The sequence below is a fragment of the Grampus griseus genome, assembly GCF_964374135.1.
Source record: "Grampus griseus genome assembly, chromosome: 2".
Lineage (NCBI taxonomy): Eukaryota > Metazoa > Chordata > Mammalia > Artiodactyla > Delphinidae > Grampus > Grampus griseus.
In genome coordinates, this window is record NC_139018.1 from 146,744,293 (window position 1) to 146,769,087 (window position 24,795).

Consider the following 24,795-nt stretch of genomic DNA (forward strand, 5'->3'; position numbering starts at 1 on the left):
TTGCCCTGGAGCGGGGTCAGTGGGGAGCAGCCAGGCTCGAGAACCTTTCAAGAGGTCGCTTTCAGAGGGTTTGATGGCTGGATGCGCGCGGAGGACGGTGGTGCCTCACCAAGATGAGGGATTCCTCGGGAGGAGGAACGGATCTGTGTGGAGGTGAGGACAGCAAGATGGTGTTGATCTAAGGATGGATGCTCTGGTTGTGGCTGGGGTCGTCTCACCCCAGGTGGTCTGCTGAGAACAGGGAGAACTCAGCCCTTCCAGCACACCGTGCTCAGGGCCCCAGGCAGGGCCAGTGGGGGAGTGCCAGGCAGGAAGGGGAGGAGGGTAGGGGCCTTCTCCTGGAAAGGGCTGTCCTCAGGGTTTGACATGATCCGTAGCTGCAGCTCAGCGTCTCCTGGGGATGGGTTTCAGAATCTACATGCCCAGTTGTGTTCCAGTCCTCTAGAACCAGAACCTCCATCTGGGGGCAGGTCTGGCCCACAACAGGTTTGCTCCAAGCCTCAGATGCAGAGGTTCTGAATTAGGGTGACCTGCAGTGGCCCTGGAGGTCCACTCGGATGTGAGGGCTGTGGGAAAACCAAAGACTTGCCTGGTTGCATCTCAGGGCCATTTATGTGTGAATCTTGCATAAACACACACAACTATATACACACAAACATAAATATACACACAAATGTGAATACACAACATATGTGTATATATACACACACACATCTGTGTACACACACATGCAGTCATACATCTATATACATACATACATACATAAATACACAGACACACGCATTTCCATGCCCATCCATCCACACACACACTCACACACAGACACAGTGCAACAGATGTGTGCGTGGACCGTAATAGTGTCTGTGCCGATTGCTGCACTGGAAGGAAGGAACGTGAGCCCCGTGAGGCACTGGGCTGTGTGTGACCGAACTGCTGCCGGGGACCAGACTGAGACGAGTGGGATCCCCATGGCAGTTGCTGCATGTGTGTCTAGAGGCAGAGGGGCGGTGGTTAAGGGTGTGAACTCTGATTCACCTCCTGACTGTGCTGCGTGGTGGTGGGGGTTGAGCGAGTCACTTGACCACTCTGTTAAGTGACGCCTCTGTTTCCCTGTCTGCAAGATGAGGGCGCTCCTGGCACCTGCCTCATAAGGTCGTTGCGAGAATCAAGTTAATGCATCTAGACTCTCAGCTTGCGGCCTGGATGCTGTTCTTGTTATGAACCAGGAGCCCCCAGCAAAAGTCGGGGTCCTTAGTGGCTGTGAAAAGGAGGAGGGGGACTTGCTGTTCCCTGTAACTCTATACCCTGTTTACCGTCCAGATTTTATACTGAGTGCATATATGACTAGGTTGTTTTTTATTCTTTTCATTTATTTATTTATAATATTTATTTATTTATTTGGTTGCAGTGGGTCTTAGTTGTGACAGGTGGGCTCCTTAGTTGTGGCATGCATGTGATATCTGGTTCCCTGACCAGGGATCGAACCTGGGCCCCCCCTGCATTGGGAGCTTGGAGTCCTATCCACTGCGCCAGCAGGGAAGTCCTGGTTTTTTTAAAAGTGTCTAAAAGAGCAGAGGTCCCCAACCTTTCTGGCACCAGGGACCGGTTTCATGGAAGACAGCTTTTCCACGGACGGGGGCGGGGGTTGGTTCAGGCGGTAATGCGAGCGATGGAGAGCGGCAGAGGAAGCTTCGCTTGCTCTCCTGCCGCTCACCTCCTGCTGTGCGGCCCAGCTCCTAACAGGCCTGGGGGTTGGGGACCCCTGTAACAGAGGAATCTGTTAGAGAGAAACCACATCCAGCTCTCCTCACTATGGGTTCTTTGATCTCGTTTCTTCCAATGTTCTGGCTGAGAACTCTTAGCGAGGTTTTTAACGATGTTCTAATGATGTTACCAGTTTTATCAACTAATGTGTATAATTACATATCAGTGTCGAGTGAAGGGATGGGAGCATCACAGACTCAGCGGATTGTTCATTTTCTGTAGTGGCAGGCTGAGAGAATGACTCTAATTAACGCATTGTGAAAATATGAAGGATACGAAAGAGAAAAAGCATTTATAGAAATTTTATGTCGTGACCGACACTCCCCTCCCACCCACCCCCGAAAAACACAACAAAAAACACCTCGCAGACTGGAGACCAGATTCATTGAGGAAGAACAGATTGAGGTTCTGGGGGTTCAGCGCTGAGCAGGACTGGTAGGCAGCCTGGGAGGACGGAGAAGAGCTTCTATTCCGTGCTCCGGAGGAGGAAGAGGAGGCTGCCAGGGCCCTCGGGCAGCAGGGCTCTGTTGCAACCGCCGCCCCCGTGTTGACGGAGCAGGTTGCTTAGGCGCTGGCTGTGGAAGCGGTGCCCAGAGCATGGGCGTGGTGGCCAGGGGAGCACAGCAAGGCCAGGCCGAGGGACAGCATCCAGGATGGCCAGGGCTGCCGAGCCAGGACGAGCGCCTACTTTAATGTCAATGCAGATGCCAAGTAAAAATGAGAATGTTTTCTTTTTTAAACATCTTTTTTGGAATATAATTGCTTTACAATGGTGTGTTAGTTTAGAATGTTTTCTTTCTTAGGGGATTACCCTGAATTTAAGACGTCTTTGTGCCAACCCCACCTTTTTGTCTATTCTTCTGCTTCCCGCTCTTGTCAGTTTGACCCTCAAGCAGCAGCAAAAGTGTAGCAGTAGTCCTGAGCCCTGACTGTGTAGCTGTTTGTCATTCTGTGTAACATTTCATCCCCTGTTTGTCTGTGGGCACAATGCGGAGAATTGGCTCAGGAATTGGGAGACCCTGAGGGTAACGTTGGGCTTAACCCCGCTGGGCCTCAGTCTTCCCATCTTTAAAATGGGGTCATCTCCGTGGTTCCTCCCCCCACCCCTGTCTGTGAGGCCAGAGGACAGTCAGCTGTCCCTCGTGTTTAACCAGACCAGTGGCCACGTCCCCAGAGTGATCTGCCCTCCTGTCCTCTTATCTCACGAAGGTACCCGGAGAGCTCAAGGGGCAGCTCCCAAGTGGGGAGGGCATAACTGGGGTTGACACGGCTGTGGTGGGGGAGGTGACAGGGTGGGCAAGGGGGACGGGGCAGGAAATGGCTATGTCGTAAATGCCACGTCATCCAAGCTGGGCTGTGTCCCACTTGCAGTCAGGGCACCCGCCTCCTGCTCTGCCATCCCTTGATCCTTTCCAACCTTCTGCCTGTCTCGGAAACCTCATATTCCTGACCCAGGCCTGATGCCAGGGGGCGAGCTGGGCAGAGGGCAGCACAGCGTGAGTCAGACAGACAGGAGTGACCCGGGGGGCATCAGACAAGGATGGTGCTTGGAGAAAGGGCAGCTCAGTGACTAGGTAAGATGCCGAAGGCGCTGGCCTTGCAGCTGCACTTGTGTTTTTAAGCAGAGCCCCTCGGTGTGTGGACTGGTGGTCCCCAGCCCTTAGAGAAACCATGTCCAACCTCAGAGACTTTGGTGGACTCCCTAGACACACTCAGCAACAAATGCTATAAATCGCAGGTTGGCAGACATTTTCTGTAAAGTCCACATGTGACGTGTTCTAGGCGTGGGGGCCAGAGGGTCTCTGTAGCCACCACTCACCTCTGGCATCACAGCATGAGAGCAGTTGTGGGCAGAAGGTAAGTGGACGCTGGTGGCTGTGCCCCAGTAAAGCTTTATTTATAAAAACAGGAGTTGTGTGTATGTCCAAAAGAATGGAATGCAGGGTCATAGACTGATACTTGCCTACGTGCTCAGAGCAACATGATTCACAGTAGTCAAAAGGTAGAGGCAACCCAAGTGCCCATCAGTGGATGAACAGATAAACGACCTGTGACTTGTACACACAATGGAATATGATTCAGCCTGAGAAAGGAAGGAAATTCTGACACCTGCTACAGCATGGGTGAACCTCGAGGACATCATGTTAAGGGAAACAGGCCAGTCACAAAAGGGCAAATGATCCTGCTGAGACAGCTAGAGTTGTCAGATTCCCAGAAACAAGAAGCAGATGGTGGGCGCCCGGGGCTGGGAGAGGGGGAGGGGGAGCTCGTGTGTAACGGGGACAGAGTTTCAGTTTGGGAAGATGAAAAGATTCCGGAGGTGAAGGTGGTGACGGTTACATGACAGAGCGAATGTGCCCAGTGCCCCTGAACTATACGCTTAAACATTGTTACAATCATCAGTGTTATGTCTATTTTACCACAATTTTAAAACTTAATGTAAAAAACCAGAACGTAGACCAGATTTGACCCATAGGCCATCGTCTGCCCGCCACTGCTCTGAATGAGTTAGTACTTGATAACCACACAGTGTAGCCACAGCCTTCGGGATATTATGTTCATCCAAGCTGCAGAGGGTGCCCAGGCCTCTCACAGTATCTGGATTCCCTCCTGAGCATCTGGGCCCTGTCTTCCTCCTTCCTTCCTTTTCCTACCCTTGCAGTCATTCCAGCGTCAGGCAGCCCTTTCTGTCCCGTGCCCTGTCAGGCCTATGTTTGCCTGACATTCAAATCTTTGATTTCAAGGAAGGAAGGTGTCTCTCCCCATGCTCTCACACTGGCTTCTGGAGGGGCAGAGGGTGGATGGAGGTGCACAAAATCTCAGGGGGATCTGGAGGGCCGCTTCCAGATTCCTGAATAGCCAGTGACCCAACTCCCTCCCCTTTTTTCCTGAGTCAGATTCCAGCTTTTCCTGCAGCTGGGCAGGAGGGGGGCCTTGGCTGGTGTCCCCTTCTCCCCTGCACCTAACCCTAACCCAGACCCTCCCCCTCCCCAGATTCTAACCCTAACCTAACCCTAACCCAGGCCCTCACCCTCCCCAGATCCTAACCCTAACCCAGACCCTCAGCCTCCATGCTGGGCTGGATATAAGCTTCCAAACAGGTGTGGCATTGGCCATTGCTGCCCTCAGGGGCAGTTGGCTGGGTCAGGACTGTGAGAACCATCTGTTCTTCCCTTGAATTGCTCAAAGAGAATGACTCCTGTCAGCTCAGACCCTCTGAGCCATTGCTCGGGATGTAGCTGGATAGGGGCAGAGGCAGGGGCCTGGGTGGCCTTGGGACTGGCCTTTGAAGAGAGGCTTGGCTGCTCTGAGGCCAGGTGCTGCCCTGAATGGCTTCCAGGGCTACCCTGACATGGGTCTGCTTAGGGTCAGCAGCTCTTCAATTAATCCATCCCCTTGCCAGCAAATTTGATTCAACTCTTAGTTTCTCCATGTCCCTCAGTGGAAATTGACTTGAATGCCTGGAGTTAAAAGACCAAAAGTTGTGAAACATCTCCCAGGGAAGGTAGCAGCTTATAAGCAAACATGCTGATTAAACATTGCTGTAAGTTAAGACTCCATTATTGCTAAATAACAGCTCTGGCTTGTTCTAGGAGGAGCCCTTTGACATACATAACAATTAACTTTGTTGAAGAAGTGAGCAGTTAACTGTAGGAGGAGGAAAAAAAGTGCTTTTGTGCAAAATAGGGCAGAAATAATGAGGTTTATGATGGTAGAGCAGTGTCTTGAGGTAGGAAATGAACTGAGAATCATAATTGCAGAAAACTATGTATAGAGCACTTACTACCTGCTGGGCACTCAGCTGGCTCTTTATATATGAAGAGCTGTACCTGACTCTGTACATATATAGAGAGAGAGAGTCTTGGAGCAGCCCTTAAAAGTAGTAGTTAGTTTTCTCACAAGGAAACTAAGACTCATGGAGGGTCTGAAGCCCAGGTCACCCAGCAGGAATGGTTGAGTTGAGGTCTGTCCTAGACCCAGTGAAGGATTGAAGGAGCCTTGGAGAAGAGCCAGAGAGAGAATCCCAGCTCTCAATACGGCCAGGATTTCTCGAACACCCACTAGGTTCAAGGCACTAAACTAGGCACTGTACAGATGATACCTGCTTACCCTCATGACGATCACGGTATTCACTGTTCCGTGCTTGTAAGCGACAGAAACACCCTGGAGCAAGCTTAAGTGAACAAGGACGTTCTTTATTTCAAGGACAAGTGGGTGTCTCTAGAAGCTCAAGAACAGGATGCATCCAGACTGCCAGGCTTTCTGGCAATGAGCGCTGAAGGCTGTAGTAAAGCGGGCTCTCTCTGTGGATACTTGCTTGATCTTCTTGTGGAAAGATGTGGAAATGGCCACTCAGAAGCTCCACGTCCCTCCAGGTCTCTGCCTGGGCCGGTCCACTCTGCTGGGGATATCTTGTAGCAGATGCAATGTCTGTGAGTAGAAGGTCTTGGTGAATTGGGTGGACATTAGTCCTACTTAAACAACTGCATGGGGTAAGCAGTTTTATCCCCATTTTACACGTGAGGAGTTGAGATTTGCAGGAGGTGAATCTTGCATGAGAGATCACACGATCATTGGCGGTGAAGGGAGTGGGCAGGGCTTGGATTAGGTCTATCTGACTGGAAACCTAGGCTCATCATCACATCTAACTGCTCTAGAGGACAATTCACCCTAAATTCACTCTTTAATCAGACGCTGGAAAAGAAACTAGGATGGTTTAGCCTGAGAAGGGCAGCGTGAGAGTCTATATAGTATTTGGTCAGAAAGCTCTCCTCTTCAGTTAGAAAGCTCTGCTGTCAAGGATGGTGACCAACCAGCTGTTTTCAACAACCAGTGGAAGTTAGAACGAGAAGCAGGTCTTCTGAGAACAGTGTCCTTATGCTCCAGGGTCGTGAGATACGAGAGCAAGTCGGTGCTGCGGGGAGTGGCCAGCGGGAGCAGCCCATCAGAGGGCCACATTCACCGCCCCTCCACGTCCCCTCCAGGCCTCAGGCTGAAATCTGTCCTGACAAACCACTGCTGGCAGAAAACTGGGACACCCTGGGGGCTTGGATGTTCTCAGCTGACCTTTCCGCAATCCCCAAGCAGATGAGGCCGAGTGTTTGCCTTGGCTCCCTTGTTGCACTTGAGAGTGAATGTTCATTCTTAGATATTTCAGTTTACCCATGGGGTGGAAAGGATGGAGTTTGTTTATAAATGAATATTTTGGTGTAGACCTGACTTGACACTAACTCAGCTACTTCAGGGATGCTTGACCCTAAATGAACATTAATTCATGTCTAAAAAACTTGGCCAAGATAATACAAACTTTAAGTGATATGACCTCATCGCAAGATTTGGGGAGTGTGTGCTTCATTGGAAAATACTACCTAGTGTTGTTTATCCAAAAGGAGTCTCTGAATCGACCTTCATGTTCACAGACGCTGAGTCTGCCAGAGACTTGAGTGGGGAAGTGTAACCAAGGGTATGTTTCCTTTGGGAGCAGGACGGGCCTCTCAGAGGAGGATGTTTGTGGGATGCAGAATTTTGAAAGACTGTATTGACTGGTGATATCCTGCTTCTTGTTTTGCAGATCGGAAACCTGGAAGATTACTACCACTTTTATCATAGCAAAACCTTTAAAAGATCAACCTTGAGTAGCAGAGGCCCTCACACCTTCCTCAGGATGGACCCCCAGGTACAAATCTCTGCTCCCTATGCAGGGTGCTTTTTTAGGGCCTAGGGTACTGTTTGCTTATTTTTTGGGTCTGTGGTTCTGAAAATGCCTGAGTCTGGATTTTAATGGGATTCTAGATAGCCTTTAGTTTTCCATATCCACTTGGAATAAAACAAGAAAGAGGTGCAGCTGCATATCAGACCATCTAAAGGCTCCAAATATTCGGGTTCCTTGGGAGACTTGGGAATTTAAATTCTTGACTTCAGTTTGAAGTAACAATCAAATGACTATAGATCTAATATTTTAAATCTTTAAAACTCAACAAAATACACAGTAGTCAGAGGCGATAAATGTGTGAATCTTACCCATAAAGGCTATGCAATTCAAGCTAGCGTTTTTATAATGAAATTAGAATTTGGACAAGTGGATGTTTTTGTGATTGTCATAACACATATCTTAATGGTTACCATGAACTTAAAAACCTGGGAAGTAAATATAACTCTTTTTTCCTTAAAAATTCCTGTGATCTCTGAGATGAAAACAGATGTAATTTGAAAAGAGGCTGACATTTTTAGTATAGTTCATATTTATTGGGTGGTTAATTATACTTTCTTTCTGCATAGATTTTAGATTAATATTTGACAAATATCAATCAACACTTGGTAAGATTAAAAATGTCAGATGGTCAAGTGAGCCTTTGATGACTTCATTCATTCACCAGGTGATTTTGGAATACCTGCTATGTGTCACGCTGTGTCCACAGCAGGGCTGTCAGAGTGGATGGTGGGGCTGACAGTCTATAGAAGAATATGTGATATGTCACAGGGCATTGAGCGCTATGAGGGACAGTGAAGTTCACGTGAGAAGCAGTAGCAGCCCCAACAAAGAAATGAGGCCATTGGTAAATCGTAGTTTTAGAACATGGAAATCACCTTCTCTTAAAAGCAATGTGTGAAATGTTCACTTGGGCTCCAAAGCTGGCACGTGTCACTCCTTCAGTGATCCCCAGAGAACATGGATAATAAAGTTTCCTTGGGGAAATTGGCCTTGGTGTTGTCCCAAGCCACCCCACTGATAATCGTGGATACTTTTGTGTTGGCGGAGCTGGGGGTAGTGGGAGAGATGGTGTATCCCTGAGAACTGTACCTAAAACATTTCTCCAGGTCATGACCTTGTGGTGGTCTGGTTTTAAGAACATAAGGAAGTGGTCCCTGTGAAACTAATTCGTGCAGTTGGGCTCTGACAAGGTAGACATGTAGTGTATGATTCTGAGTTCATTTTATAGGTGGGTAGAAGGATGGATGGATGGAAGTGTGGGTGGGTGGACAGACTGAAGGAGATAGATAGCAAATGTTGTGCTAATACCATTCTTCCTTCATAGCAGGGAAAGGAATTTAATGTTTTTGTTTTGTTTGTTTGTTTGTTTAATTATTTATTTATGCATGGATGCATACTGCATCAGGTCTTAGTTGTGGCATGCTGGATCTTTTAGTTGCAGCACGTGAACTTCTTATTTGCAGCATGTGACTCTTACTTGCAGCATGCAAACTCTTAGTTTAGGCATGCATGCAGGATCTAGTTCCCTGACCAGGGATCGAACCCGGGCCCCCTGCATTGGGAGCACGGAGTCTTACCCACTGGACCACCAGGGAAGTCCCAGGAATTTAATGTTTATGAAGGGATTAGTATGTGCTCAGGCAGCTTACATGCATCCTCCCACCTGACCGTTTGGGGCTGTGTTTATACCCGTGTGTGTTCATGCCATGGAGCTTGAGGGAATGCTTTTCAAAGCGGCTGGTGTATTTTTTTTTCCTCTCGGAAGCAAAGCCAGGTGGTAGTAGCTCATTCCCACAGGATGGGGCCACTGGAGAAGGGCCAGCAGACCCGAATCACCGTAGAGCTGAGTGCAGAGTGCCCAGCCCGTCACCAAAGACATGTGGGTTCTATGCGGCTGCGGGGTCGGGGGAGGCGGGGTGGGGGGACTGAGGTTCGCAGTGACCAGTCACCTGTCAGAGTGCGGAGACGTTTCTAAGCTAGGAAGGGAGTTGCTGCAGTGCCCTCCACAATTTCTCTTAAGCAAGCAGTGGTCTGTCTTGTGAGGACGGCATGCTTGTTCTCTGTCCAAAGTCTTCGGAGCTATCATTCCCACAGAGGGAGTCACAGTGAGGTGCGCGCTGTTTGCATGGGGGAGCCCCTGCCCGCCCCCAGCCCTGTAGAGATGTGCAATGAGAAGAGGATGGGACAGTGGATTTCTTGGTCCCCTTTCTGTCACTGACGAGGGTTCTTAGCCTCCTAATCAAAAGAAATTGATAAAAGGCCAGACAAGAAATTCAGGCAAGGCTTTATTGGGGCCCCGCTGCAGCAGAGGGGAGCGGGAACAAACAACAGGTACCGTTGCTAGCTCCCTGATGGGGGCTGAGCCTGTTCCTTATATGGGGTGAGGGTAGGGGTTGTCCAGAATTCGGGCCAGAGGGGTGGCTTAGGTGGCAGTGAGTGCAGGGGGCACGCACAGTACCCTGCGTTTGCTCCTGATCCCTGCATTTGCTCCCCGCTCTTCAGAAGTGGCAGTTGGGTTTTCGGTCTTTTTGTATCTTGCTGTCCCTAAATTGCCCCAGCTGTGCACGCATGCAGTTACTTTTTTAGTCCCTTGTAGTTTCTTTGTATTTTGTTGCTTGAGGAGACGTTTGTCCAGGTGCAAGCACTACGGCAAAGGGTCCCAGGTCCCAGGTCCCAGCCTGTGTCATTTCCTGAGGGATTTTGGAGAATGAAGCTGTTTCTCAATTGTTAGAACTATTTCTATTAGTTAGACGTAATCTGTGTTTTAGGCCCCCCCCCACTCTTTTTTAGTGATTAAATTTTAAAACTCTTAAAGGTATTCAACTCAACTCCTCCATCCTTCCTTCCAAAAATATTAATTATGCACCTGCTGGGTGTGAGGCCCTGTGCCCCAGGGGATGCAGAGATGCCCGCCCAGCGGGTCTCCGCTCTGTCAGCACCAGCGGAGCAGGATACTGCAGCCCGAGCATCCCGCTGAGGAGAATTCCGGGCGGGCCCCAGCCAGCCTCCTCCAAGGCATCTGAGATGATGGGCTTGGGCATTGTGGGTGGGTTCAAAGTACGGCATTCAGTCTGGGTCTGAGGGCAGGGTATTCCGGTCATCAGCTGTGTCCTTGAAGGAAAGAGCAGGAAGGAGAGACTTCCAAAGGCTATGGCAGTTAAGTTTTTCAAATAAGAATCCCTTTTGTACAGAGCTTCTTAATAAGCTCCTGGCAGGGCCGCTATCAGACCATCCTGCCAATAAAGAGGAAAGAGAGAAAAGGTAAACAGCCCTCACATTCCAGCACCGCCTGCGACTCCCACGTGATTGGCTGATTGTTTCCTACAGTTCTAATTAAATGCTTAGCCCCAGGGAACGCACATAGACATCTGAACCCAATTCCGAATACAAATTCAGAATTGTGACTGAAATGCCTCTGTTTAAATCAGTCTAGTTTTAATGCAAACCGAATCAATTAGCTGTCACTCTAATATTTACTCTACCTAGTCGTTCCAGTGAAATATTGGGTAAAATTAGCTATTTTACAAAAGTGTTTAGTGTTACCTTGTCCTGCAGCACCAGGACATTTTCCCACATGAGCAAAGCATTTTTGTGTCACCTTCTCGATTGGAGAGTTGTGTAATTAATATTATTGAGAAAGGGAAAAGATGATTTAATATTATTCAGAGTCATTGGAATGCGGTTGCCATCGTGTTTGAATGACCAAACTGGAGATGAATGTTATAGGGTTTAGGATAAAGCTCAATCGAATGCAGATGGTATTTTATTTTAATTAGCTCCAGTCCCTATTGTATAAAATTGCTTTGATAAGTGATGGAATTTACAATCCACCCCTGCTTCGTGTGAACGCTGATAGAGTGTACATTTGGTGAACGAAATGGAAGCAACACACGAGCGGGAGGGAAGATCTAAGACTTCAGCCACACGTGCACGCACGTTTATTAAGCATCCCTTGGCTCCGATCTTGCACCAGCACCGTGCGGTTGTTTTCCTTCCATTCTTAATCACCTTTACTTGATGTTTTTAACCACCTTTGGAAAGGGCCATTTTGCTCGAAGGGGTTTGTGGACCAGCCCTCTCCTTGGGAGAACAGCCCGACTGTTCTCAGGGTGCAGTATCAGTCACTGGGTTTTTCCCAGGGCTGTCATTTAAGCCAACTGAGGGCATTTGTTTTTAACTTGTTCTTTTGCCAAAAGTCGGGAGAAGGGTGGATGTTACTGAAGCACCAGCCAATAGCTGTAAGGGCTCCCAAATTTTTTAAAAATTACTTGTTCTGATTACGTTCCAAGCTGGCTTATAGTTCGACACTGCTGCTGCTGCTGCATCTTCCAACCCTTACATTTTAGAATGATGACTCTGGTTCAGCCCTTCCCTTGCGTGCTCAGCCAGATGGATGACGGAAATGGGAGGATAAAGATGTTATTGGGGGGCCCTCGGTGGCTCCTTCCGGGGTGGTGGGAGGCTTCGGGTTGACGCTTTGTTTCAGTCCTTCAACGCTCAGGAGCTGGAAACTGATTTCCAGGGCCGGAGTGGGCATTCTGTTTTGTAGGATGGGACTTTGCCCCAGAGTGTAATCAGAGCTCAGGTTTTTTTTTTTTCCAGCAGTGATGCAACGTTTAAGCAGATCTTTCCATTAACCACAGAGGGAATTTTATCTGACAGTCTTGTGTGCTAGAGCCATTTGGAGTGCAAACAAACAAAAAGTTCCTGGCAAATACCAGCACATAGACAGGAAGTGACCACATTGATCTGGGGGTTGATGAACTGCGAGATGGGCTGGGGGGAGGGTGGGCTGCGACACGGGGCCCGACAGGTTCACCCGCGTGGGGACAGCAGGGCTTCAGCTGTCTCTTCACGTTTCAGCACAACCCTGCTGGGTCTAGTGAACTGGACGCTACCAGTTGGTAAGCAGTTAGGATTTTCAAATAGGCTTTAAAAGATGGTGCTTTATGATTTCACCGGCAGGCTTGACGCTTCCACTTAGATGCCTCCAAGATGTCTCAAAGTCACCGCATCCCAAAGCCGAGTGACCATCCCTGACCGCACCTCTGTCTCACAGAGAAGCCACCCCCTGCCCCATGCCCGTTCCCCACCCTCCGTCCACCACCCATGCAGCCCGTGCCCCAGGCCTGTCCTCTGGCACCTGGACGCTGCACGGCCCCTCTCACTGGCCAGCTGTGGGCATCCTTGCCCAACACCAGTCTGCTCTCCACTGTCCCGAGGGAGCCTATGAAACACGCCTGTCATGGTGCCACCGCCCCTGGGAATGCCCTGCCCAGGTCCCCCTTGGTCTGGCCTCCCTGTGGCCCCTGGACCCCCGCCACGCTGGCCTTTAAGATCCTCATCGGATGACATTTGCCCTTTCCCCCTGCGCAGCCTTTGCACATACTGGCTACCCCTGTGTCTCTCTCTGGTCTCGGCCTGTGCATCCCCGCCACCGGGAGCTGGCTCAGCGGCTGCTCCTAGCGGTTGGGTGTCAGCGCTCTGGGTCTGCGAGGTCCCCTCAGCATCTGCCTTCCCCAGGGACTCCAGGAGCGGAGGGGTCGTGGCTGTTCAGATCTTGTCCCAGCACGGAAGTGACAGGGCCAGAGTGCGTCTGGCCGTGTTCGCAGCTGCCCGCTGCTGCAGGGGACGTACCATCTTAAAGGGTTTAGTGGTCACTTGGGCGTCCCCCTCCCTGAGGTTCCCAGCGCCGTGAGGGTGGTAAGGAGCCCATCCATCGGCTCTCGGCCCCCACTTTGTTCCTGTAACGTCTGTTTCCTGGCTGCCTTGGAGACAGTGCCAGGACCGCAGGCCCAGGTGGGAGCGAGGAGGGGTTTCATTTGCTGGGGATCCAGTAATGACAGGGACCAGGGACACGGCTGGTGGGAGCTGCAGGTGGTTCCAGGAGGCCTGGAGCGCGAGGCCGGGCAGAAGCCGTGAGAGGCAGGGCGATGGGGGGCGGGGGGAGCTCGGCGTGAGACGCACACAGCCCGCCTTGTGCCGGGGGGTGTCACGTTCTCCAGGGCCAGGGCCGCCCTCACTTGCTTTCACTCCAGGTCCGGCAGGCTACCCAGTAAATAGCAGACGGACCCTTAGTCAGTGTTTATTGAAACAGATCTCAGTTTTCAGGGAGTAGGTTCACGTAGCAAGTTGTATCTGTTACCATTTGCTCATCAACTTCTTTTTACCTAAAGGACTTTAGAAGTATCTTGTGGCCTTGGTTAAATTGTGACAAAAGCCTTGAAGAGGGCTTGAATTCACCAGGCTGTAGAACGACAGACATGGGGCCAGCCGGGCAGTGTGCTGACCGGCGTCCAGCTGGTGACCGTGGAGAGCAGGGCTCCTTCGGCCGCCTGTCCGTCCTGTGTGAGTGGAGGCAGGTGATTCTTGGGGATGCGGTGCTTCCCGTCAGAGCCCTGATTTCCCGAAGTCCATTCATGTTTCCCAGTATTAGCAGGAGGAGTGGTGCCGGCTCTCACCAGCTGTAAGTGGTCACCTTTTGGCCCGTGTAGTTCAGCTTGGGTGGAACGAATTCGAGAAGTGGCCTGTGGAGGAAGGGGGGACAGGCCTGGGTCCCCGCTTGCCTCTGTGATGTGGGAGGAGGAGGGGGAGGTCTCCTAGGCTGAGTTAGATCAGATTTTTGGTTCGTCTTCCTTCTTCTCTGCCTCTTCTACTGCCCTGACTCATGGATTTCCATAGCAACCCGGCATCTCCTCCCCACCCCAGGTGGTACCCTCAGGAGGGCTTGAGCGTTTCCCTGAGACATGATCTAACAAGGCTGTTTAACCATCACTCGCTTGTGGGGCTGGTGCCCTCTGCCCCAGGAAGATAAGCGTGGGAGTATCAATCCTCGTATGCAGTCCGACCCCAATCCACTTGCCACCTCCACGAGCCCAGCTGAGTCCCATGCTTCTTACCCATGTCGGAATCACAGGCCCCTCTGCAAAGCTGATGGAAGTTGTGGACATTCTCTCTCTCCAGAGGAGAAAAGAAGTCATGTGCTCATGTCCACGCTGCTCTGCATACAGCTTTTGGGGGTTCCTGGGACGTAAGCCTGCCCTTCCGTCCTCTAGGATCTCTGGGCCCCAGGCGGGAAGTCCCCAGCTTGACTACCACTCAGCTCCTACGTTCCTGAACCATTGCCTGTCCTGAGAGAAGGACCGCCTTGCAAACTGTAAGGTGACGCGCACTTGTCAGGGAGGATTATTTTCCTTTCTTTGAATCCTCACTTGGCGAGTTAACTTCTCAGTGCTCTTCAGCTGGTGGGAAGTTGACCCAACACGTGTTGGGACAGTTGTTGAGAGCAGTCGGTGTTGACGGGACTTGAGATGTAAGGGTCCAGGCTGCTGAGTGCAGGGGTCACAGAAATGGGCTGGTTCGGCCCCTCCCTCAGCTGGAGGCTGAGGCACAGAGGACGGGGTCAAAGGTTGACCTTCCCCCATGCTCCCGCTGCACTGTTCTCTCCTGGAAGAGGCCTGAGGATCTGGGGGCCCCTGGACACTTGGGGGTCTGGCCTCTGACATCTTCCAAGGATTTGCCTTGATCTGCAGGCAGGGCTGCCTCTGTCACAGCAAACGGTGGAGGGAATCCCTGTCCTTACACAGTGACAGAATGAAATGTCCCTTGATGAAGATAAGGGGAAAAGAAAAGGGAAAGCTGGCCAGAGCTGTCTCCCTTGCCCTGGACACATCTGTGCATGAACACGAACCCTAAATAGAACGCACTGCTCTTCCCCTCGCACCGGTGGAGATCTGGAGGGTATGGGGACGAGGATCTCGGAGAACAGCCTTTGTTGCCTTAGCTCCCTCTTAGAGTAAAGCCCTGGAGCCCCTTCTAGGACCTACCAGCTCCTAAAGATGCCCTGGGGCTTCCCGAGCCTGGTGGAGCCCGTTAGAGGTCGACGGCTTTAGGGCAGAGCGTAGGCGTGTGGTGGCTTTGGGTGGAATGCAGGGGTCATTCATGCTCTCTCTGGTGGCCTTGGCTCCTAGGAGGAAACTTGAAAACAACGTGACAGCAACCCCCTTTTGCGCTTGTTGAACCCAGGACTGATGTGCCAGGCTGCCTTCTGTTCTGGCAGTGTGCCCGTGGCCCCGGGAGGAGGATGCGCTGGGGCTGCCCAAGGCGCGCCTGCCTAGACGACGCTCGGACAGCTGTACGACCGGCAGTGCAGATTGGGATCCTGCTCGTTTACATGGCTTCTTTCTAAGCATCTTTTTATTTTTTTTAAAACATAAAGTTTTTTAAGGGAATAGTTTATTAACATTCTTTTTTTTAAAAAATATTTATTTATTTATTTGGTTGCACCAGGTCTTAGTTGCGGCAAGTGGGCTCCTTAGTTGAGGCTCCTGGGCTCCTTAGTTGTGGCATGCAAATGGGATCCAGTTCCCTGGTCAGGGATTGAACCTGGGCCCCCTGCATTGGGAGCGCAGAGTCTTATCCACTGCACCACCAGGGAAGTCCCTCTAGCATCTTTTAAGTTTACCTCCTCTTATCTACAGAGCGACTTTCAACAGATACCGAATTTTAATTTGACTTCTCAAGAAGAAAGCTGGAGGAAGCGTTGCCTCCAAAAGAAAGCGTTGCTCTTCATCTCATCATGAGAAGATGATAAAGTCTTCGTGACAAGAATGTTTAACAGGAAACATACAGAAAATGGATAAAAGGAAGAGGGTCAGAGTGAAGTCCCACCTTCAAAATATGACTTTGAAGAGGTCAAGACACTTTATACAGGTTTATAGAGGTTTGCCCAGGAGAGATACTCTGTGTTGAGCTGGGGTTGCAGGTGACAAACCTTGCTCTTGTCCAAAATCACTGATCTTCCACAAAAACTCCACGGAGGTCACCTGAGGGTCATGAAGACCCAGTCGCACTGTCTACTCCAAAGTGTTTCTGAAAGTCTGACTGTGGTTACAACATATTTTATATCTGAAGCGTATTCATTTAACTTCATTCCTTCGTTCAGGGAGCATTTAGTGAACTCCTCTGTATACTGTGCATCACCCGGCACACAGAAGTATAGCGGTGAGTGAAACACAGCCCACGTTATCCGCACGGGCCAGTGGGGAGCAGAGGGTAGTCACACCGACCCTGGACACATCCGACCACAGCTGCGGTCCGTGCCGGACAAGTCAGGTCAGGGAAGCCCCTCGTCCCTGGCAGAGACACACCTAACTTTGCAGCGTCAGCTTTCAATTTGCCTTTTCAGGAAGAAGGAGGACAGGAGATCTTTGCCAGCAGATCTTTGCCGAGCAGGTCCCTGTTACAGGCAGGTGTTGGCTGAGAGCTGGAGAAACAAGCGTGACGGAGACGCATCCCTCCCTCTGGGGGAAAATGGGCTTCTGAACAGATGATGTCCATGTCCTGGGGTGGAGGCAGCGTCACCACGCACACACCTGTGGGGGCACAGGAGCCCGGGGGGCCACCCTGGCCTCCCTGAGTGTCAGGGAAAGATGCCAGAGTGGGGAGGGTTAAAGTGGAACACAAGTAAGTTGGCCCAGTGAAGGGGCACCGTGAGAGTCAGGCCTGCGGGTGGGGGGTAGCCGGGGGGACGAGAGGCGGGGCTGGAGGAGGCCCTGGTTGGGGGTCAGACCGCATCATGCATTGGTCATGGGGCAGGGACACCCCAAGAGTCACGTGACCATCCAGATGCCAGGGGATCGTTGCCATGGTGAATCTTGGGGATGGGATCCTGACCCCTTGAGGAGATGGAATGTGTGACACTCGTGTTGGAGAGGATCCCAGCTTTGTTCTGACTTGGGGGACAGGTGGGCTTTAGTGCTGATGAGTTACGAGAATCAGGAGGGTGAGAGGGACCTGGGTATAGGGGGCAGGACCCACTTTGGGGCAGCTTTAGTTTCAGAGAACGGCGGGGAGAGGTGTCCAGGGCCCTGAGATGTGCAGGGGAGAGCCGTTAGGGTGGGGGCTGCAGGCTTGTGTGGGTGAGGCTGCCAGCCAGAGCTGGGTACACTGGGATGGCCATTCTGTTCTGGTTTTTCAGATACTGGGGGACTTCCCTGGTGGTCCAGTGGCTAAGACTACACGTTCCAATGCAGGGGGCCCAGGTTCGATCCCTGGCCAGGGAACTAGATCCCACATGCCGCAACTAAGAGTTCGCATGCCGCAACTAAAAAGATCCCACATGTCACGGCAAAGATCCTGCACGAAATTAAAAGAAGTAAAATTTTGGGTAAGAGCTGCTGCCTTGAGTCCCACCCCCGCTCCAGTGCTTTTCCTGCAGCCTCAGCCCATCCTCTGGGGGCCTCTGGATCCTCCGTTTAGCAGGACAGCCTCATGGATTCTCAAACATTTAAAATCTCAACCCTGATCAAGGCTGTGATTTAAACCTGTATCAGTCTCCCAGGGTGGCTGTAACAAATGACCAACAACTGGGTGGCTTAAAACAACAGAGATGCGTTATCTCACAGTCTGGAGTCCACAAGTCTGAAGCTAAGGTGTCGGCAGGGCAGTGGTCCCTCTGAGGGCTCTCAGGGAGCGTCCTTCCTTGCCTCTTCCAGCTCCTGGTTCCAGATGCTCCTCAGCTTGTGGAATCTGTCTTCACAAGGCCCCCTCCTCCTGTGTCTCAACCTCCCTTTGCCTGTCCTTTGTAAGGACACTTGTCATTGGATTTAGGGCACAGCATGACCACATCGCCAGAGCTTTAACTTAATTACATGTTCAAAGACCCTTTTCCCAAGGGAGGCCACATTCACTGGTTCTGGGTGAATGTACCTTTTGGGAGGCCACCAGTCAACTCTCTACAAAACCTAAAGAGAGTGATGTGGAATGAGCAGGGCCTTTCTTCTCAGCGATATTTCCCCTTCCTTCACTCCAGTGATCTGAAGGCTTTGCAGAGTGATTGGTTCTCTTCCTAAGAAGCTCAGCTCTTACCACGCACGCTTAGTCGCAATGTGTATTTTAACGTGCCCCAGGCCCACTCATTTGCAGGCTTACCCAGGTTTAGGACTTACCTTCCAAGTATATTCCTATGGCCTTGAAAGGCAGACAGTGTGTACCGCTGTCTGCCCCCTGCCTTTTTCACCAAGAGAAGGTCTGAACACCTCCTCAAGGAGTTCTGAGGGATCTGATGAGCAGAGCACGAACGAAGCTACAGTGTGAAGTGACAGCCGGTCAGACTGCCAGCAAACTATGACGACTTTCCTCTTGCACGAGCCCTCTCCGGGGAGGAAGCGTACTGCCAGTTCTCCTGAGCATCTCAGGTTGCTTTTCCTCGTAGAGATCATCACAGGAAGAACATCACAGTCTGGCCCCCTCCCAGCCTGACTCTCCCCATCACCACCAGCTCACCGCTTGTATTCCTTCCTCTGCAGTTTTTTGGAATAGCTTCAGAAGGATAGGTGTTAACTCTTCTCTAAATGATAGAATTCGCCTGTGAAGCCATCTGGTCCTGGGCTTTTGTTAGTTGGAAGTTTTTTAATCACAGTTTCAATTTCAGTACTTGTGATTGGTCAGTTCCAGCTCACCGTCTGTTTGCGAGCTCTGCAGAAGAATGAATTCCACGAGTGACACACGTCCTTAGGGATCCTGAACTGTGTGTTCCTTTGTCATAAAGAGCATCACTGTTCGTGATGAGGGTACCCTTTGGGAAAGCGAAAGTTTCAGGCACTTGGATTTGGGTCATTGGCACCCCTGACCTTCCCGGAGAGGCCAGCTGGCTCTGGGTTCCAACCTGAGGGGCCCCTGAAGCAGAGCTCTGGGTCTGAGCTGGAGGGTGGGACAGGGACCTTGGTCCTGGATGGGAACCAGTGGTATTTACACTCATACTCATGTTCCTAGAACCTAGCGCCGGACACACAGTGAGACTCAGTGCAGCTTTGGTGAGCGAATAAGGGACCACGGGGGTCGTGCTCTCCAGAGAAATCAGGGCAAATCTGGGAAAGGCCAGGATGATGGGATCCAGGAGCCCCCGCCCTTTCCTGGAGTTGGGTGAGAAGCAAGGCAGTGGCTGGAGCCTGGAGAGAGGAGACGGGGAGCAGGCTCTGACCAAGTGACCGCTGGCTGAGTCAGCCTCTGTGACTGGGAGGTCACCTGTGAATCCACCTCCACAGACCTGGCAAGTAATTTGTTATATCCAGTTCCATTGGCCTACAGTGCCTGGCTGTCTCTCAGAGTCTTACAATGACCTGTCTCGGGAGAGGGCTGCCCCGGGACCACGCCACAAGGAGAGCCTCCAGCTCTGCCGTGGGCCCTGGGCCATCACAGCCGACCCTCAGAACTGTGTGTTAAGTTGGGTTCTTACCCAGAGCCCAGGAACGACTGGAGGCCAGGTGCCCTCACTCTTTTATCCCACTAGGGGATTGTTTTGTGACTTCTGGCAACATGCTTCCCCATGTCACCTGCCTGATTCGGGGGAGTCACCTACTCAGGCTTGGAAGAGGAGGGTTCACCTCCTCTGGGACAGGAAGTAAAGCCTGGTGGGCACCACAGTTGGAAGGCACTGGTGCCAGTAAAATGGGTAGTGAGTCAGCCAGGCAAGGTGGACGGGAGCATCCCGGGAGCTAGGAGCTGTCAGTGGCTTGCCACTGACACTTGCAAAGTACCACTGTACTTTGCAACAGGTTGCCTAGCAGGTTAGGAAATACAGTCTTAGGTTTTTGATACTGAGTAAAAGCTTTCTGATTCAGGCAGTAATATATGAGGAAGTTGCAAAATGCCATCAGAGGGTGTTATGAGCAAAGTATCTCACTGTACAGTTTTATTTTCCATGGAAGTATCTATCAGTGGCAACTATAAATGATCCAGGACTTGGGCCTGGGCTTGTTCTAGTGCCTAATCCAAATTGTTTTTGAGCTCTTTGTGGCATTTCCCAGGAAGCTGATCTACTGGTGTTTTGCAGACAAGTCACATTGGTGGGGGGACAGGCTGTGATATTTCTTTCTAATCATTTTGTCCTGGTGACCAACAATGCCTTGAGATCAGTCGTCACTCTTAGATGTGAATGAGGCTGTCCTCTCCTCCCTCAGGACCATGTGGGGAGGTCGAGGCTGAGCGGTCTGAGGGGAGCAGCTTGACCCTCGGACTTTGTGCTTTCATTCCCCTGGGGTCACCGGCCTTTGCCTGGCCTCCAGGTCAGCCAGGGTCCCCCATCATCACCCTCCCGGAGGCTCCATCCTCCTTCTCCCCTTCACCTTCTCTGCCCTGGGCCACCTGTTGCCTTCTTGGAGCCTGCATCACACCCTGTGCTGTGTGGTGGGAGCCCCTGACTGGAGCACAAACTTCTGAGAGCAGGGCCTGCTGCCCCCATCCTGCCCATCTCAGCCCCCTGTGCAGAGCTGAGCCCCAGCGGGAGGTGTACTGAATCGGGGGCCCATAGCAGCAGGACCAAGAAAATGTTTCGGTTCAGGGCACAGGGATTCAGGTCCCACATCTTTTAAAAGTGAAAAAACTCAGACTTCCCTGGTGGCGCAGTGGTTAAGAATCTGCCTGCCAACGCAGGGGACACAGGTTCGAGCCCTGGTCTGGGAAGACCCCACATGCCGTGGAGCAACTAAGCCCGTGCACCACAGCTACTGAGCCTGCGCTCTAGAGCCCGTGAGCCACAACTACTGAGCCCACGTGCCACAACTACTGAAGCCCGCACGCCTAGAGCCCGTGCTCCGCAACAAGAGAAACCACCGCAATGAGAAGCCCATGCACCACAACGAAGAGTAGCCCCCGCTCGCCGCAACTAGAGAAAGCCCGAGCGCAGCAACGAAGACCCAACACAGCCAATAAATAAAAAAATAAATTTTAAAATAAATAGGTAAATAAACAAAAGTGAAAAAACTCTTCCACCTTGAAAAACTCTTACACACACACACACACACGTGAGGATAACACAGCCATGTGCGAAGCTGTGATGTGCATGCTTTATATGCCAGTTTATATGCCAGTGCTCCCTCATGACAAGCCACAATGATGCCCGTCATACAGGTGAGGCCAGGGAGGCTAAACGACTGGGTCACACAGGTGGTGAGTGTGGGGCTGGCTTTTGAATCCAGGCAGCCTCCTGGATTCCTGCTCTTAAATAATATTTATCCTGCCTCTCAAGCTTTTTTCCTTGGTTGTGAAGGCAGATCATGCCGATTGAAAGAAGTTTATAAAACCCTTAAAATAATTTTAAAATTTTAAATGAATAATAGTGTCACCATCAAGGAATTGCCGCTATTAATAGTTCGCTGTATCCCTTTTTAGGTTTTCTGTACATGCTCTGGTACCATGTTTGCAGAAGCTGCTAAAAATGCCAATATATGGATTATCACAATTAACCGTATCCTCCCTGTAAAACATTTTACTTCCAACTCCTGATCACCATTTGACCGGTTTCTCCCCTCTCTTCACTCTTTTCATACCCTTGCACGTATTTCCTTTTAATTAGGGACAAGGGTCACCAGAGAATCTGTTGGCAACTTCATAAGGTCTTTTTTTTTTTTTTTAGTAGAATCATTTCAAACTCTATGAGAGTGGTCCTATTCCCTCCCCTACAGACCCAGACTAGTTCTTGTCTTTCAAATATGATCACTTGAAGTGAAAACATCTCCTTGGAATTTACCATCCAAGACATCTAATAGACACAGATGTTCATGGAAAAGGACAGCTGGAGCACCTACGAGGAGGCCACATGAAACCAGGAGATCGTTTTTAAAACAAAAATAACTGCGTTTCTCCCCTGGTAGGTGAAATGGCTCCAACAACAAGAAGTTAAACGCAGGGTGAAGAGACAGGTGCGAAGTGACCCTCAGGCCCTTTATTTCAACGACCCCATTTGGTCCAACATGTGGTACATGGTGAGTAGGGCGTGGGCCTCTCTGTCCCTGGAGCGTTTGCAGTGCTGTGTTTCTGAGATGGGTCAATTTCCCCCAACAAAGCTAAATTCTCATGACAGCTCCAAACAGACACACTTCATCTGAGTGTAAAACTCCTGTTTTAATGCTGTGAGGTGCAAGCTTTCTTGTGAAGTTTTTTTAATTATGTGAAAGTCCAAGGGGAGGGGCTCTTTGAGCAGGGGAGCGATTGGCTGCACGGTGTATGAGTCACTACATGGTGAGTAGTGAACAGAGCCCCTGAAGGGCGGTGGGTGTCCTGGGAAAGTGATGGACAGATTGCCGGGGCAGAAAAAGCAGTAGACCCTGCACATGGACCGTTCCCAGAAATGGGTGGTAGAAAGAGGGTTCTGCTCTATCAGGCACGGGAAAGCATTTTCTCCGTATTCCCTTATGAGCATAGGAGCACCTCTGCTGGGTTTGCAGGTCTGTGTCAGGTGTGTCTGTGGTGGGGGGGGGCTTTGTGTCTTCTTTGCCTGCAGCATTGTGGCGACAAGAACAGTCGCTGCCGATCAGAAATGAATGTCCAGGCGGCGTGGAAGCGGGGCTACACGGGAAAAAACGTGGTGGTCACCATCCTGGATGATGGCATAGAGCGGAATCACCCCGACCTGGCCCCAAACTATGTAAGTCAAGCCTTAAAACTGGCAACTGGCATGCAGAGATTCAACTGCGTGGGTCATTAAACAAGGACACATTTATAAAACGATAAGGTGCCTACCCCTCCCTATATCAGACAGTACAGAAAACTGACAGGGTGGGCTGGTGAACCCAGCTCCCCTGCTACCCGGAGCCAGGGGTTCGCAGAGGGATTCGTTCACATGTTAGAGGATTCACATGTACTTCTGGGAGCGGGTCCTAAGAAACTCAGAGACGTGTGCATGGAGGTCGCCATCAGATCAACATCAGCGACGTGAGAAATGGCAGGGTTAAGACGTGGGCTTAGGACCCAAACTGCTGGGGCTCCTGTCCTGGCTCTGCGGCTTATTAATTCTGAGACCCCGGGCAATTTACTTGACTTCTCTGTGCCTCGGTGTCACATTCTGTAAAATGGGGTTAGTAACAGGACTACTACCTCCTCGGGTAATTGTGAGGATTAAATGGCTTCATAAATGTAAAGGAGAGAGCCCAGCACATAGTAAATGTGAGAAAGGTATTTAGTATTCTGAGGCCCCTGGGGTACAGTCTTGTCTTAATTTCTGCTGTACAGCAAATATGCATATATATATATTTTTTTCATGTTCTTTTCCATTATGGTTTATCACAGGATATTGAATATAGTTCCCTGTGCTATACAGTAGGACCTTGTTGCTTATCCATCCTATATATACTAGTTTTCAAAAGATGACAGTTTTGAAGTCAACCATCTGGAGAGCTTTTATAATGTGTTTTAAAAGGATGTTAGGATATTACACGAATACTATGATTATAAGTATATACGCAAAAACATGCATATTAAAAATATAAGATGAAGGACATTCTGACACTTGCTACCACGTGGATGAACCTTTATCTGATGCACGTGACCACATGGATCAGCCACATCGATGAAGACATTATCTAGGTCACAAAAGGACAAGCACTGTACGCTTTCACTTACATGAGGTCCCTAGAGGAGTCGAATTCATAGAGACAGAAAGTAGATGCTGGGTGCCAGGGGCTGGGGAGGGGGATGGGGAGTTCGTGTTTCATGGGGACAGAGTTGTAAGTTTTGCAAGATGAGAAGCGTTCTGTGGATGGATGGTGGTGACGGCTGCCCAGCAGTGTGAATGTACTTAAAGCCATTGAACTGTGCACTTAAAAATGGTTAGGGTGGTAAATTTTGTTATGTGTATTTCCCACCATAATATATATACAAACATATATATATATGTATACAAAATTTTATATATATATATATATATATATATATATATATATATATATATATATATATATATATATATAAAGTTATAGTAAGGGAGTACCAAGCGTGCATTTTTCTCTGTTTCCAATTGAGGCATAAAAACAATTTAAAGCAGGGCTGTGATATGCCAGGCCATTTCTCTTCGGTCACGAGGGTTTCATTTCTTAGGATTCCTATGCGAGCTATGACGTCAACGGAAACGATTACGACCCGTCTCCGCGATATGATGCCAGCAATGAGAACAAGTATGTCACTTGGTCACTTGGCCGGCCCCTCCTTGCTTCCCTTTCCGTCTCCCTGCAGTCACTGTTGAGCTGGCCCACAGTCGGGATCCTGGAACCGTGACGGGTCAGAGGCACCTCTCCGGCTGCCTGGCTGGGTCTGGGGCTGAGCCAGGAGCCAGCCCCGCACAGCCCTTCAGGCACAAGGCAGCCTCAGTGGATCCGGCCCCTTCCTAAAGGGCGTCACCCCTGATGGTCAGCTAGCAATGGATGTTGGACCAGCATTGTTCCTGTTCAAAACACTGTTGGATTTGAAAAGAGTAACCCTTAAATCTCGTGGTCTCCACAGCCGGCTGTGTTCAGACCACAGTGCATGGGTCAATATCCGAG

General features: G+C 50.5%; 1 protein-coding gene across 5 annotated transcripts in view; it reads left to right on the forward strand.

The window, feature by feature from the left end:
* Nucleotides 1-24,795, forward strand: part of PCSK6 (proprotein convertase subtilisin/kexin type 6) — a gene marked incomplete at its 5' end in the record, with an annotated part of 190,494 nt that overhangs the window by 39,481 nt on the left and 126,218 nt on the right. For all 5 annotated transcript variants that reach the window (XM_082649011.1, XM_082649010.1, XM_082649012.1 and 2 more), the window contains 4 exons: nt 7,337-7,441; nt 22,132-22,242; nt 22,761-22,904; nt 24,353-24,429. In XM_082649011.1, the coding sequence (XP_082505137.1) occupies nt 7,337-7,441; nt 22,132-22,242; nt 22,761-22,904; nt 24,353-24,429 (437 nt within the window). The remainder of the gene's footprint in view (nt 1-7,336; nt 7,442-22,131; nt 22,243-22,760; nt 22,905-24,352; nt 24,430-24,795) is intronic.